Below are 16,211 nucleotides of genomic sequence, written 5' to 3'. Positions count from 1 at the left end.
CATTAATATACACTGATTTTAATGGAACCTATAATGCTTGGGTTCTACTAATATTCTGGTTTTTCCGACCAAATGAATGTTGTTTTAAATATTTTATTTGTTTGTATGCTAGTCCTTTTCAATATTAGTTTGATGATTTTGTTTTTTAGGTTTTAACACTTGGTTTTACCGTCATTGCTTATATCATAATGAACGTGATCAATATTGACCAAATATGTCGTAACGCTCAATTTTACCCGTAAGGGTTCAACGCGGGGCCGGATTTGGGCATGTGCAGGTTGTGCAATGCCCATAACCGTTAGGGGCCCATTAGACTTTTACATATAAGCGTAGCCCAGAAAGGTAAAATGCCTGCCCAAAAATATGAAAACCCAAATAAACCCGTATTTGGTGTTGGCGGAAGAACAAAGATTGACAACAGGAACTGATTTTTTATTTTAACTAGATGGCAAACATGCCGCGTTGCGGCGACAGGACACGAATTCAATTGGTAGTGGTTAAGTTTGTTACAACATCAAGACTAAATAAAAATTAATTTTGTAAAGACTCAAAAGAGTATCGGAACACATACAACTTATAATCAAAATTACACGAATTTGGTCGCCATCGATTAGGTTCGTGCCGGTATATGAATTTAACCCTAAAAGTAAATTAATACACGTCCAAAATAGTATTGAAACTCGTATAGCCTATGATACCAAAATAACATATTTAAAACGTCGCTTATTCAGTCGGTAAAAGACGAACATTGCAGCAGCGAGTCGATGTGAATTCAAGCGGTATCGGCTACGTGTGTAACGATACCAAAACTAAACTCAAAAACTAATTTCGTCAAGTTAACATATTAAAAAAAACGTGGGTGTTGCGTCGGTGAGTTAACACGAAGACGTTCGGTATTAGTTAGGTTTGTTGCAAACGTTGAACTAAACCTAAAAACAATTATCATATTTTAAACAAAAAAGGTGGATCGAGTCGATGTGAATTCAAGCGGTATCGGCTACGTGTGTAACGATACCAAAACTAAACTCAAAAACTAATTTCGTCAAGTTAACATATTAAAAAAAACGTGGGCGTTGCGTCGGTGAGTTAACACGAAGACGTTCGGTATTAGTTAGGTTTGTTGCAAACGTTGAACTAAACCTAAAAACAATTTTCATATTTTAAACAAAAAAGGTACTTTTATAAGTAGATAGATATAAACAACACATAAAAAATAGCTAAAAAACTTGTAGCCAAGTCACTTGAATAAGAGAAAAAATAATCGTTAATATAACAATTAAAAGCACTTGGAAGATAACTCAAACAAAGCAAAAAAAAAGTAAACAAAAAATAGTAACTTGGGGCCTGGGGGCTCGAACACAAGACACAACACTTTTCTAGAAGAGTTAGTAAAAGATGCCTAAGCCATCAGACCAACTATCAATTATGTTTGCATACTTAAATTAATTGTAGAAATGGTCAAACAATTAGTGCTTAAAAAGACTTTGTGACACCGACATATCAATATTAATCTATAGTATAATGTTTTCAAAATTCCTTGCTTTTGATTTTATATACTAGTAGTTTGCTTATGTATATTTGTATAAATGCTTTATATGTTTCGGTCATATTAACAAACTCTTTTGAATTAGTACGTATTCGTTTTGAATTTTAACTTGATGTCGTATTTTTATTATAAAGAGCGATGCGTAATACGCTCGCATTGCGAATCAGATTTTCTTTGACCAAACTTATCGGAGCCATCACGCAGTTTGAAGTCAAAACTAGGGCCCATTATTTTCCTCACATAGGGTCTATGAAAGCCCATGCATTCTCGGGGACGACCTGGTTCAACGCTCAGGTTTTACCTACCGAATCTTTTGAGTTTAATTATGGTACCAACCGAATCCACATTAGTGTACCACTACAACGCAACGAGTATACAAACATATCCGACATCGCGCCGGGTAAAATACTAGTTAGTTTTAGGGGTGAGCATAAAACCGAATTAACTGAACCGAAACCGAATAACCGAAAAAACCGAACCGAAGCATTAACCGACGGTTAATTTTTTAGTTTTTCGAAAAACCGATTTTTGGTTTAGGTTAGGTTATCCATTTTAAAAAAACCGAAAAAAACCGAACCGATTAATCAAACCTATGTTTTCTACGTGTTTTTTTAAGATGTTAAGACTAGAAACAAAACACCAAAAGAATATACCATTGATGGTGATGAAGATTATGAAGATGATCAAGATTGGGTCTAACATTTGAAGATGAATAAGACAATGAATGAAGATTCTGGAAACCTTTAGTTTTTTTTATTAAGAACGTTGTTGAATTTTAAACTCTACTATTCAAACAACTTTATATTTGTTTGGTTTCACATAGCACGTGCCTATTTTTGTATTTTGAATTCAATATGTATGAGGTACTCTATTTTTTTTAATTCTTTTTTTTTTGTAATGTCTATTCACAATAAAAAAAACCGTAAATAACCGAAAACCGATTGATTGGTATTCTAAAATAACCGATAGCTTAGGTTTAGGTTTGGGTTTCACTCAATAACTGAACCGAACCAAACCAAACCGAATCGTGCTCACCTTAGGTTTACATTTTGTAAAAGATGAACCAGCCTATAAGCAGTGGCTACATGGATTGCCTATGGTCCCAAAGAAAGCAACCTAGCTGGAAAAACTCAAAATACATACGACAAACTCCATGCAATATTGCCAATATAACAACACCTTTACCTTCCAACCCTCTGCATACCACTAAAAAATCAGCTCTAATTAGATGGAGGGGAAAACACTGGAAGATTACTCGGTTACAGTACCTCTACTGCTTCACCACGAAAACGGAACCAAGGCGGCCGAGGAGCATGCACCCACAACAACTGTCACTACCGGCACTTCCTCCTTCTTCAACACATGTTTCAATGGTCTCAATGCTCTATCAGGTTACTATCAATTTTCCTTTTGTATTGATTGTAAGAGTGGTTTATATATTAGGCTGAGTGATATTGACCACAGGCCAAACAGCCACATGAAAGTGCCTCAGTAAGATAAGAAGATAACTGTTAATAAAAAAGGACAAGAAATAAAGTAAACTAATCAAACTAGAACTTGTAAAACTTTTTTATTTTTTTCGAACGGTGACTTTCACAGTTAAGCTAACACTACGCGACCAAGTCGCGTCCCACCACCCCACTCAGGCCAGCTATGCTGACATGATCGGGATCCACGCTGGCATCCAAGTTTGGCTTGGCGTTCCCGGTAAAACCCAGTTTGCTCACCCCGCCCGAAGGCACGACAGGTTTTTAATGCTTTGGAAAAATCTGGTCGGAATCAGGATTCGACCCCGAGACACCCGGGTCATCCATCATGTTCCTGGTCATTGGGGCAAGCTCCTCTGGTTTGGAAAACTTTTGTTTTAATTATGAAAATTTGCACTAATGATTACTAATTTTAGAATTTAATACTAAAAGGCAATTAAACTATACGGTAATTTCTTAATTTGATACGCCTTGCAGTATAGTTCAATGATCGTTTATTTAAATGGTTTGTATATTACAACCAATTGTTCCAACCTCTACTCCATCATTAGGCTAACCGAGCATAGTTTATCGATTAGAGTCAACTCACTACTCTAAGCTCATGCTTTTTAGATCTTAGCGTGCGGGTTGCAGTGATAAAAGTACCAGTTATAATCAACCACACGCCATTAGGAATGTTTAATTAAGTGATTCTATGACTGTTTAAATTCATAGACCAAACGTAATCGATTGTTTTTTCTTTTTTAATAAATAGTAGAAACTTATTAGGGTTTAGTTACTTGAACTTATTAAAATGTTAAACCAAAGTGACCAATTTTTAGCAAGAAACTAAGGGGGTGTTTGGTACAGAGAATGGAATTGTAGAGAAATGGAATAGAGAAATGGAATTGCAGAGAAAGGGAATTGGTCTGGAGAATGAGAATTGACTGTTCTGTTTGGTAGTACAAAGATTTCAGTAGAGAAATATAGCTGAGAATCATTTCTCTTGTTTGGTATATAGAAAATAAACAGAGAATTAAATCAACTTTATCATTAGCACAAGTATTTTTTTCATAACAAATATTTATTAAAAAATAAAAAACATATAAAAAGATGCATAAATTCCAACCAAAATATGCATTGATCAAACCAATTCACATACAAAACATAGTTTTTAAGCAAAAAACGTCAACCATAGTTAAAACCAATTCACATACAAAACATACTTCAACCATACATCACAAGGCACGTAACATTTGAAAACGTTGAAAGATGGCTTAAAGAGCTTCGGGACCACACAGATCACAACATTGTGATCATGCTCGTGGAGAACAAAGCGGACCTTCGACACCTACGGGCCATTCAAACAGAAGATGCAAAGATGTTTGCGCAGAAAGAGAACAACTTTTTCATGGAAACATCAGCACTCGAATCGATAAACGTTGAGAACGCTTTCACCGAAGTGTTGACTCGGATTTATCATGTCGTGAGCAAACGGGCGCTCGACGTCAGTAATGATTCTACGGTACCATCAAAAGGCAAAACAATTGATGTTGGAGGGAAAGATGATGTACCTACTGTCAATAAAAATAATGCAGGGTGTTGCTCTAGCTAATGTTCAAGGTTGAATAATATATGTTTGTACATTTATAAATATGTAAGATGTTTTCATTTATTAAAACATACAGAAAAAGAACATTAAAACTTGAGAAAATTTTGGCAAAAAATAACCAGAGTTAACAAGAGACCAAAACCAATCAATGATTTATGCAAAGTTGCTTTTAAGATAATTTAAATGATAAAAACATAGATACCCCAACAATAGGCATGTATAAATCTCCAACATAAAACCAACTAAACGTTACACATAATATAAAAAACTACCGGTTTCCAACCATCATTCATCAGTTGCCAAACAGCCTCATTTCCTTGCTTCCGCCTTCTTTTGGTCTTTGGCTGAAAACACAAAATGGGGTTATATAATCAGTGAGCGCCTAGCGCGAAAGATTGCTTTACTAAGTAATATAAACGTTAGCACTTTAGTTTGTTCAACTTTTTATGTACAAAAAAGTATGTTTTATACTTCTATCTAGTTCCAAATAGGTAGCTTCATTAACCAAAATCATACATTCATACTATCTGAAAAGTAGACCAGTGTACAATATAGTTTTTATTTAACATAGTTGCTATTTATAACTTCTAAAATAGTGTTTTGTGTCAAGTTGTCAACCTAACCAAATCATGAACAAGACTAAAAAAACCGTTTTGATGGAAACCATCGTTGACCCGTTACCAAACCCAGCTTTTAAAAAACAAAAAGAACTTTGAACATTACCAGCCTTCTCTTCTTCTCGCTTCTTAGCAGCTTCTGCCCTTTGTTGTCGGATAAGAGCCAAACGCTCTGGCAAATACAATACACGAATCAAAGTCACCATTTGAATATATATAGATGAAATAAAAAATCAATCAAAGAGCTAAATTATAAGTCACATTTATTGGAATTTATATATATATATATATATATATATATATATATATATATATTGGCCATAGTAGCATTAGAAATTAGTAAAATTATCAAGTTTTTTTCCAAAAAAATATACATATATAAATGCTATATGAATTTCATGTGCATATTTTGCACAACCATTATATAATTTCAAATAAATATCAGAATGCTCACCCAAATCCTTTCTTGCTTGTTCTGTTTTACCCTATTCTTGCAACTTCATATACCTTTCATGAGCCCTCTGTTTCGCAATTTCTTCACTGCAACATAAAATTAAACACGTGATTTAAATGCATTTGCGCTTCCTCGTTTTTCATGAGCATCCGGTGATATTATAATTATATGCTTACTTAAACCAATAGCAAAACAAACAGGTAAGAAAAAATAACAAGTGAATTGATTGAAACTTGAAAGTTGTTGAAACTACTCAAATGCGTATAATATCATAAATCCCTTTGTTTGTGAAAATTAGATCATTACTTTTCTAAAATAGCTTTTGTGATGATATTTAATACATGGAGTCCTCAAGTAGTTCAGAGAAAAGCTGGCATGTTTTGCCCAAACCCAGTTCAAGCAAAACATATTCAATACTTGTGGCTTCTTTAAAACACCAAAGTGGATACAAAAGAAATAAAAATGAAAAAAGAAAGAATTTACTAACCGTTACAAATTAACCTCCATATTTACCTTTTTGAACGTGCGTGGGCGAGAAGAAGTACCGGCAACTGCAACCACCAAGAAAAAAACAAAACAAAATTAATTATCGCGCTAAAGAATTATCAAATTTCAACCGTTACAACAAAAAGATATATTTAACAAGAAAGGTTCATTGATCATGCACAAGGTCAAAACTCAATAGCATGGTTGTAAAAATCCCGACTAGGCGCCTATTAATCCCCGATTAATAATTGGTCCCCACCCTACTAATTAATTTTGGTCTAATCAGTCTAACGGCCAACCAAACTCGGAATAAATCAGACTTGGTCGGCGTTTTCTGGCCTGATTCCAACCAAAATCAGCGGTTTCCAGAGATATTCCACCCCACCCCCGACTAGTGACTACCACAACCTTGCTCGATAGTCAACACTCATCTGGCATATTGAGAATCTTTTAAAACATTGCTCCTTTGTTGCATACTAATTTTATATTAACATTAATTAATAAGTTAATACATAAAGCAGCAGCTCCTCTGTTTAACATGTAGTGAATTAAACCCATATTAATCAAACAGATTCACATCTTCAAACTGATTATTCCAATGACCATCACATATAATCATCAATTTGAAATCACAATCTTAAATTAACCAATCACAAGACCTAACTTCAGCTAAAACCCCAAATTGAACCCTAAATCAGCGTAAGACGGATCCACTCATGAATTGCAAACTTACATACATCAGATATGAATCGAATAACAATCAATCAACAATAGAAACGAATATTAATGGTAATAAAAGCAGGAGTGTATTGAATTGATATACACATCTCTTCGGGAGTGGAGAATTGACGGCGGCCGGTAGGCTTGCCCTTAAACTTGCCTCTTCCCATCCTCCCAATTCGATCTGCAACAAGAGATTGATTTGAGGGTTTTGAAATTTGGGATTTGTTCTTCAAGAGGAAAGAGAAACCCTAGTTGTGTTGTAGAAAGAATGAGAACTCCTGCTTGTTTCATGTTTAGGAATCAAAACCCTAGAAATCAAAATCAAATGGTTGCAAACTTGAATTGAAAATATATTACAGATTATGGATAGTTTGAATCCGTTGAAGATAAAGCAATCGTTACCAGTGGTTTTGTTGGTCCGTTGAAACGCGGCAAGCTCAGATGGCAGGGAGAGGCGTGAGGCTGAGAAATGAAATCAGAGAAATCCATTTCTCCGCTTTTTGTAGAGAAACAAAACCAGAGAAATGGAAATGGTTTATTTCCATTTCTCACCTCTTTCTTTCATAAACAAACAAGAGAATTCTTTCCAATTCCATTTCTCACCCCTCAATTCCCTCTACCAAACACCCCCTAATATGTTTTTGGACTATCGGATATAAAACCAAGAAAAAACGAAAACACACCATTCAAAAATCGGATCTTATTATCATTTCACAAAAGAGTTTGCATCAAACCAAAAATATAAACCTAAGGGTCGAAATTAAAATTGAGTTAGCTGGACATGATTAATGACTAAATCAACTAAACTATTGAAATAAAACCAAACCAACAAATAAAATCTTATAAAAGCTTCTAAAAAGGAAAAAAAATGTTAGAGAGAAGTATTTTTGCACTTATGTGATGAATGGGTAAATGCACTTTGCAACCTTGTCATTGGTAGACCTACTCATAAGTGAGGGGTCTCGTTGTCCCCAGTAAAAAAATTAGTGTTAATACACCACAAAATTTCCTAACGACCCATGTAAAATTTTGGCACTGGCCCTGCTAAATTTTAATATGACCCCATGAAAGTTTGAGACTGACCCAATAAAAATAAATTGAAATTTTTACATATATAATTATATAAATAATAAACAATTTTTCCTATTATATTTGATTTTAATACCAACCTTTAATTCCAATAGCCCAAAACCCAACCCAATTTTTAAGCCCAAAACCTACCCAATTGTTAGCCCAAAACACAATCCAATTCTATTTTGTTTGATTTTTGAAGCGGTAAACCCCACAACTCACTTTCAAGTTTCAACCCTTCAATCCTTCACGTCTATTCCAAAAAAAATACGATTAATCGAGATGTGCCCATACGATTTCAATGAAAGTGATAAAAGAAGACTCCCGGTTGAACTCGCAGCATACATAAAAATTTGAAAGGAGATAAACGATTTAACCACTTGAATGGTTTAGCAAGTCTTGTTCAATTGATGGTTCAAACAAAGAAACACCATTCATTTGCATTGGTGTATCGTTTATTAAAGTTAGCTCTCGTATTACCCGTCGCAACCGCAAGCGTTGAAAGATGCTTTTCGGCAATGAAGTACTTGAAGTTCGATTTGCGTAATCAGGCGGGTGATGAAATCTAAGGGATATGCATTTGTTACATTGTGAAAGAATTATGTATGAATGTTAAAGTAGATGGTGTAATGGTTAGATTTCAAAAAATGAAAACTCATAGAAAACAACTTTAAATACATATGATTATCTAATATATTGTTTGGTTATATTATTTTTTATATGACCCGAACCGATTCGAACCGATCATGTTAAGGTGAATGGATCGATGATCATTCTTATTAACCAAAAAGGTATATATATTGTTACATAGATACAATGAAAAGGAAACCCAATCAAATTCTATACTTATCTTCTAATAGCCCCCCGCAGTCGAAGCGGTAGTAGGAGGTCGGACGCACAGACTGGACCGAAAACGCGTAAATAACTCCTTAGGAAACCCTTTTGTGAAAATATCCGCATATTGGAATTCTGCTGAAATATGTAAAACACGTACATGACCCACCTGAACTTTTTCACGAACAAAGTGTATGTCAATCTCAACGTGCTTAGTGCGTTGATGTTGGACCGGATTGCTAGATAAGTAAACGGCAGACACGTTGTCACAATAAATAATAGTAGCAGAACGAGTCAATACACCAAGCTCCATTAAAAGGTTTCGTATCCAACTAGTTTCAGCAACAGCATTAGCTATTCCACGATATTCTGCTTCGGCACTAGAGCGTGAAATAGTAGCCTGTCTCTTTGAGGACCATGAAATCAAATTTTCACCAAGAAAAACACAATAACCAGATGTGGAACGACGAGAATCTGGGCATCCCCCCCAATCCGCGTCAGAATAAGCCGTAAGATGCATAGATTTAGAGGGATAAATGTGAAGACCAAACTCAATTGTACCTTTTAAGTAACAAAGTATACGCTTTAGGAATGCCATGTGAGGTTCTCGAGGATCATGCATAAAGAGACAAACTTGTTGAACAGCATAGGATATATCCGGGCGAGTGAACGTTAAATACTGAAGTGCATCGGCCAAACTCCGGTATAGAGTACCATCAGTCACAAGAGGGCCACTATTTGCACTCAATTTAGAATGAGTATCAACGGGAGTGGTAAGCGGATGACAAGTAGTCATATTAGCCCGAGACAAAATATCGTTGATATAAGAGGCCTGTGAGAGAAATAACCCGCCGTTTTTCTTCATAACGTTTATGCCCAAAAAATAATGTAAGTCACCCAAGTCGGTCATAGCAAATTCCTTAGATAAGGTACCGATGATCTGTCATAGTAAGGTGTCACTGGAAGCGGTGAGGATGATATCATCCACATAAAGTAATAAGTAAGCACATTGAGTGCCCTGCCGATAAATGAAAAGTGAAGTGTCACTTACACAACTTTTGAAACCGCTACGGGTAATAAAAGTAGCGAACCGATGATACCAAGCCCTAGGTGCCTGCTTTAGTCCATACAAAGACTTCTTTAATTTACACACGTAGTCCGGACGTGCTGTGTCCGTGAAACCAGGTGGTTGAAACATAAAAACCATTTCCTGTAGGTCGCCATGAAGAAAGGCATTCTTGACATCCAGCTGATGAATGGGCCAACCTCGAGATACGGCTAGACTTAAAACTGTTCGAATTGTGGTAGGTTTAACTACTGGACTAAATGTCTCGTCACAATCAATGCCAACTTCTTGAGTTTTACCATTAACAACTAAACGTGCTTTATACCTCTGTAGCGACCCATTTGCATGAAATTTATGTCGAAATAGCCACATGCAGCGTATTATATGAGCATCTGGCGGCCGAGGGACCAAGTCCCATGTCTCATTGTTCAACAAAGCACTGTATTCATCAATCATGGCATGTTTCCAATTAGGGTCAGTTAAGGCTTGGTTATAGGATTTAGGTATGGGTGAGATGGCAGGAGCAGGTTGAGTGTGGAGGTCAAAGACGATATGGGGTTTGGATATTCCATGCTTTGCACGAGTAGTCATGTGATGAGAGTTTGATGGTGGATTAGGTTGTGAAGGGGAAGATGATTGGTCGTGAGTAGTGGAGGGTTGGGTAGGAGCTGCAGATTGGACATGATAGGAAGGTGTGGACTGGACTGGAATGGGGCTGAGTGGTTGGGCTGGCATATTGGCATGAGGGGAAGTAGATGTGAACGGTTGGGATGTGGATTGAATTTGTACCGTTGGTAAAGGTTCATATGGGATTGGTTGTTGAAAGAAAATAGGAGAGGGTTCTAAAAATGAGTAGTCTGGTTGCGGGTTGTTAATAGAGGTGGCATATGGGAATGTGTGCTCGTCGAATGTAACGTGACGAGAGAGAATTACCTTTCCCGTGGTTATGTCGAAACATCGATATCCCCGATGGTCAGCCGGGTAACCAAGAAAAATGCACAACGAGGATCGAGGTGCAAGTTTATGGGGTCTGGTGGCCATAGCATTAGGGTAGCATGCGCATCCGAAGGTACGCAAATGATCATAGGTTGGGTTACGACGGTATAGAGTGGCAGTGGGAGTGATGTTTTTAAGGAGAGGTGTGGGGAGAATGTTATGAAGATAGGCCGATGTGTGAAGCGCCTCGACCCAAAAAGTGCCGGGTAAGGAGGCTCGGGTTAGGAGTGTGAGCATAATTTCGTTTAGGCATCGAATCATACGCTCGGCTTTACCATTTTGTTGCGAGGTGTGGGGACATGAAAATCGAAATTGTAGACCGTTTGTAGCGGCAAACAATTTAAATTGATGGTTATCAAATTCTCGTCCCATGTCACTTTGGAATGATTTAATGGATGCATGGAATTAAGTTTTGATGAAGGCATGGAATTGTTTAAATTTTTCATATACCTCGGATTTAAATTTTAATGGATAAACCCATGTGAATTGTGTTAAGTCATCAATAAGTACCATATAGTATTTGTATCCGGCATGACTAATTAAAGGAGAGGTCCACAAATCATAATGAACAATATCAAATGGTAGCAAAGTATTAGAAGCAGAATCAAGAAAAGGTAAACGCTTATGCTTTGAAAGGTTACATGAATGACAAACAAAAGACGAACAAAGTTTATTGCACGAAATAAATTTATTTGAGACTAAAAAATCCATAACAGGTCTTCCCGGGTGCCCGAGCCGATCATGCCATGATTTGGAAACTTCGGTTGCGACAAAACTAGATGCTGGAGGAGTGGTGGTGAATGGGTATAATGGACCGCTACTGTCGTGGCGAGATAAAAGCTCCCCAGTCGGGTAATCCTTCAAAGAAAAACCAAAAGGGTCAAAATCAACGGAAACCCAATTATCAATTGTAAATTGACGAACCGAGAGCAAAATTTTTAATTATTTGAGGGGCATAAAGGACATTGTTAAGTTTAAGTTGTTTGCGTGCGTGTGGTAGAATTGTGTGTCCCGACCCAAGAATTGGAAGACGGTTGCCATTACCGACTAAAATAGAGTTAATTGAACAAGTCGACGGTTGAGAAATATTACCTTGGTTGGCAGTTAAATGAGAGGTGGCCCCGGTATCCATGAGCCATGGATCGTTAGTGTTCTGGTTCAAGTTCATTGCCTGAAACGCTTGGCCCAAGTCAGTGGGTTCAGGTGCATTAAAGTTGGCTTGACGTTGTTGGACAGGGTTGTCCACCGGAAGACTGGCCGCCGGGTTGTCTTGTAGTCCAGTTAGGTTGTACCCAGCCTTGAGCAGCTGGATAGGGACAAGGAGGCGGTGGCATATTCCACCAGTTAGGCCAATACGGGGGCTGTTGGTTATTGTTCCATCGTTGACCGGAATTGAATCTCTGACCCGATTACCGATTATTGTTGTTCCATCTTTGGTTATTGCCTCTGCCCCGATTGTTGTAACCCCCTCGATTGGAATTGTTGCGAGAATCAGATTGGCGAGACCCGTTAGGGTTGTCCTGTCGCAGACGTGGTGACTCAGATGTGGCTGTAGCGGCTAGGGCAGGGGCTGGTGGTGGAGCAGTCATCGTGTCTCGAGCGACCTGTCTTTGTTGTTCTTGTTCAAGCATGTTTCGGGCATCTTCCCAAGAGGGTGATGAGTTATTGATTATGGAACTGGTAACATCGAATTCAGTAGGTAACCCGCGAACCAATTGTAGAAGTAGGCGTTTCTGGGTAACGGGTTAGTCGACGTCGGCGAGTTGATTGGCGAGTTCCTTAAGGTGTTGGCAATAGGCCTCAAGTGAGGGCATGGCTTTGAAAGTTAAGTTCGTGAACTCATGCTCGAGAGCAACGGCCCGAGAAGCCTTGTTGTTCAAGAAAATAGCTTCAAGTCGTTTCCATGCCTCGTGTGCAGTTGATTCGGTCTCAAGAACGCGGTCCAGAAGGTCAATAGACAAAGTACCATAAATCCATTGAAGGACAATGGCGTCGATTTCGGACCACATGGCGAAGTTCGGGTCGGTGGCAGCAGGGGCTGGAGTGCCATCAATGTGAGACATAACCTTGTAACCTTTCGCGTTTAGTTTGAACAACTTTACCCATGAAGAGTAAGTGACGGTTTTGCCATCAAGAAGACGAACCTTATTCTGAATGTTCGTAACCGTATACACCGGATGAAGAGCAACTGGTTTATCGTCACTTGGCTTATCACCCATGGTAGTGAAAAGTTGCAGCAAAAGGTGGAGTAAGGTGGAGTAATCAAGAAAAAATAATAATAATAAAATAATAGCAGTGGTCGAAACCAAAAACTGCACGTAGGTTTGGCTGAAGAAATTAGAGAAAAAAACTAGGCTTTGATACCATGTTAAGGTGAATGGATCGATGATCATTCTTATTAACCAAAAGGGTATATATATTGTTACATAGATACAATGAAAAGGAAACCCAATCAATCTAAAACACCAACAAGATATACACAAATAAACACTTTAAATAATAAAATACTATTCTATACTTATTTTCTAATAGATCAGGATGGTTAAACCGGACCAATAAATGTATATACCGATTTGGCCTAACCCGAACGACCAAACCGAGCCTAAATTTTTTATAAAATTTTTGTAGGTCCGCCAATACACCTTGTTAATCATTTCATAGTCCAACAACAAATTGCATAATATTTCATTTTAGCAACTCTAATCTTTCGATTGTTTTTGTCAATATCCGTTGTCGTTTTTAGTAAACGCTCTGTACCTACAAAACACTAAAAAAGTTCAAAATGGACTCCATTCTACCAATTTATGTGTTACACAAAATAAACAAATATGCGTAATGCATGCAATAAATGCATTATATGTAATAGTGACAAATATGCGTAAGGGGGTTGCGACGCAGCTTGTTGCCCGTTTACTTGCCACTTTATTGTAATCGCTTTGTAGTAACTAAGTTAATAAAATTGAATTGCATGCAATAGTATAAATAATAAATGTGTTACCAAATGTGTCTAAACTTACAACTAAGCTAGCATACCGAGACAATGCCAGGAGGCATTTTTTAAGAGAAACCCCTTTTGGGATTATTTTGGATCCCAAATAACTACGATATATATGATCAAGAAAAGTTCTGTTGAGGTTTGCGAAAATGAATGGCTCCATCAAGCAAAACTGCAAGTAAATATATATTTATAAATTTGGATGACTATATATATGCAGCAAACCAGCAAACCAGCAACTCAAATTTATTTTTTACTACTACCACAGTGAAGTTTCGTGCTTATGTGACGCAATATCTCGTGTATATATTTGTAAACTACATAAATTTAAGAGCATAAGATAATTAGGAGGATGCAGTAAAAAAATGTTTTTATTGAGGCTTCCTTGGATGACTTGAAGAATCTTAAAAATATACTACTATTAACGGTTTTTTCCTTAGGTGTTGGGATTTTATCAGTACCATATGCATTGGCATCAGGAGGGTGGTTGAGCTTACTACTGCTTTTCATAATTGCCATCTCAACTTTCTACATAGGGATACTTATTAAAAGATGTATGGATATTGATCCCACAATAAGAAGTTATCCAGACATTGGAGACCGAGCGTTTGGTAAAACAGGAAGGATCATAGTATCAGTCACCATGAACATAGAACTTTATTTAGTTGCTACAGGTTTCTTGATCCTAGAAGGCGACAATCTAAGCAACTTATTACCAGAATTTGACATTAATCTTTTTGGGATTCATGTGGATAGCAAAAAAAGCTTTGTTATTATTGTTGCTGCTATCATACTTCCCACAATTTGGTTGAATAATATGAGCATTCTTTCGTATGTATCAGCAAGTGGTGTCCTAGCGTCTTTGATCGTATTAGGCTCGATCTTGTGGGTTGGTGAGTTTGATGGTGTCGGGTTCCAGGAAAAAGGTACGATCATAAACTGGAATGGGATGCCTTCAGCAATTAGTTTGTATGCCTTCTGCTATTGTGCTCATCCCGTTTTCCCTACTTTGTATACTGCAATGAGAAATCAACATCAGTTCTCAAAGGTAATAGAAATTGTCTAATTTCTTAAGGATTCGTGAACCAAAATATTTAAGTTCAAATAAAAATTAAATAATTCTCTTCTTCTCTCTATTTTTTTTAATATATAATTTTGTATGTTGTGGTTAACCATACATTCGACGTTTACTAGCTCCATCGTAGTTTCTTGCATTCTTATGCATTAGAATTAACTTTTAAGATTGGTTGTTAATTCAGCGTTTAGAGATAAAATGTTTTGTCTACTCATTTTTAAATATAATTGTCCTAGATTTTTACCTTACTATAACCTTTTATGATGAGTTCTAAAGTGATTTATTATGGGTTCTAAAATGTAGGTGTTGCTGGTGTGTTTTGTCTTCTGCACAATTACTTACTCGTCAATGGCAGTTGTTGGTTACCTCATGTTTGGTTCACAAGTAGATTCGCAGATTACCTTAGACCTTCCTACCAACAAAATAAGCTCAAAAGTGGCTATATGCACCACCCTGGTTAACCCAATAGCTAAATATGCACTCATGGTGACCCCGGTTGTCCACACAATTGAAGAAAAATTTCTATCTTTTTACACCACTAAAAAGTTTATCATCTTGATGAGAACAATATTTGTAATAAGCACAGTAGTTGTGGCCCTGGCACTTCCTTTCTTTGGATATTTGATGTCACTTGTGGGAGCGTTTTTAAGTATCACAGTATCGATCATATTGCCATCTTTGTGTTACTTGAAGATTTCGGGTAGTTACAGGAGATTTGGACTCGAGTTGGTGCTTATTGGATTTATTGTGTTCATCGGGATTTTTGTTGCAATTGTGGGTACCTACACGTCATTGGTTGATATATCAAGGAATATATAAACTAGCGATTACTCTTTATGAAATTGAAGAACAATATTAACTGATTAAGAATATTTATAGTTAGAATTTGGTTTCAGGTTTGTAGGGTGTATGAAATGCATGCCATCCTTTACTATACTGTAGTAATGATTGCTATGGATTAGTAGGGAAATAGTTAAGAGGAAATAAAACTTATGTTTGGTTAATTATCGGAAACTTGTGAGAATAAACAACATTCAAATTTTTAATTCTTATCTAGATAACAATTAGACTTTTAAATCTCTTTTACATCGTATGGGTTTTTATAGATATTAATTATGTTTATGGTACTCGTGTTAAATATTATTTATTATGTAAATGTTTCAAAACAGTTAGTTATGAGCCGATTTAGCCTTGTATTGGCCCTATGGTTAGGGCCGCTGGCCACTATTAGGCCCACTATATGCTTATCGGTCGTTTAAGGGTCTTATAT

General features: G+C 36.8%; 1 protein-coding gene and 1 long non-coding RNA gene across 2 annotated transcripts; one reads left to right on the top strand and one right to left on the bottom strand.

Annotated features, from left to right (window-relative positions):
- Positions 1-2,588: 2,588 nt before the first annotated feature.
- On the top strand, positions 2,589-15,942 carry LOC143540076 (amino acid transporter AVT1I-like). The gene is made up of 3 exons (XM_077033228.1): positions 2,589-2,937; positions 14,307-14,914; positions 15,245-15,942. The coding sequence occupies exons 1-3, from the start codon at positions 2,775-2,777 to the stop codon at positions 15,758-15,760; spliced, it is 1,287 nt and encodes a 428-aa protein (XP_076889343.1). The 5' UTR covers positions 2,589-2,774; the 3' UTR covers positions 15,761-15,942.
- LOC143540050 (uncharacterized) lies at positions 4,378-5,784 on the bottom strand. The gene is made up of 3 exons (XR_013136536.1): positions 5,696-5,784; positions 5,348-5,413; positions 4,378-4,968 (listed from the first exon to the last, which is right to left on the bottom strand). It is a non-coding gene; the product is annotated as an uncharacterized LOC143540050 (long non-coding RNA).
- Positions 15,943-16,211: the final 269 nt, after the last annotated feature.

The sequence above is a fragment of the Bidens hawaiensis genome, unplaced genomic scaffold (genome assembly GCF_021521415.1).
Source record: "Bidens hawaiensis isolate Kalapana, Puna unplaced genomic scaffold, B.hawaiensis_p1.1 tig00012136_1, whole genome shotgun sequence".
In the NCBI taxonomy this organism is placed as follows: domain Eukaryota; kingdom Viridiplantae; phylum Streptophyta; class Magnoliopsida; order Asterales; family Asteraceae; genus Bidens; species Bidens hawaiensis.
Note: the sequence above shows the minus strand (reverse complement) of the source record. Positions and strands in the feature narration are given on the sequence as shown.

Bases quoted from the DNA above. Each gene is read 5' to 3' on its own strand.
- LOC143540076 (XM_077033228.1), top strand. From the start codon at position 2,775: ATGGAGGGGAAAACACTGGAAGATTACTCGGTTACAGTACCTCTACTG. The intron at 2,938-14,306 runs GTTACTATCAAT...TTTTTTCCTTAG, and splicing joins TGGTCTCAATGCTCTATCAG to GTGTTGGGATTTTATCAGTA. The intron at 14,915-15,244 runs GTAATAGAAATT...TCTAAAATGTAG, and splicing joins ATCAACATCAGTTCTCAAAG to GTGTTGCTGGTGTGTTTTGT.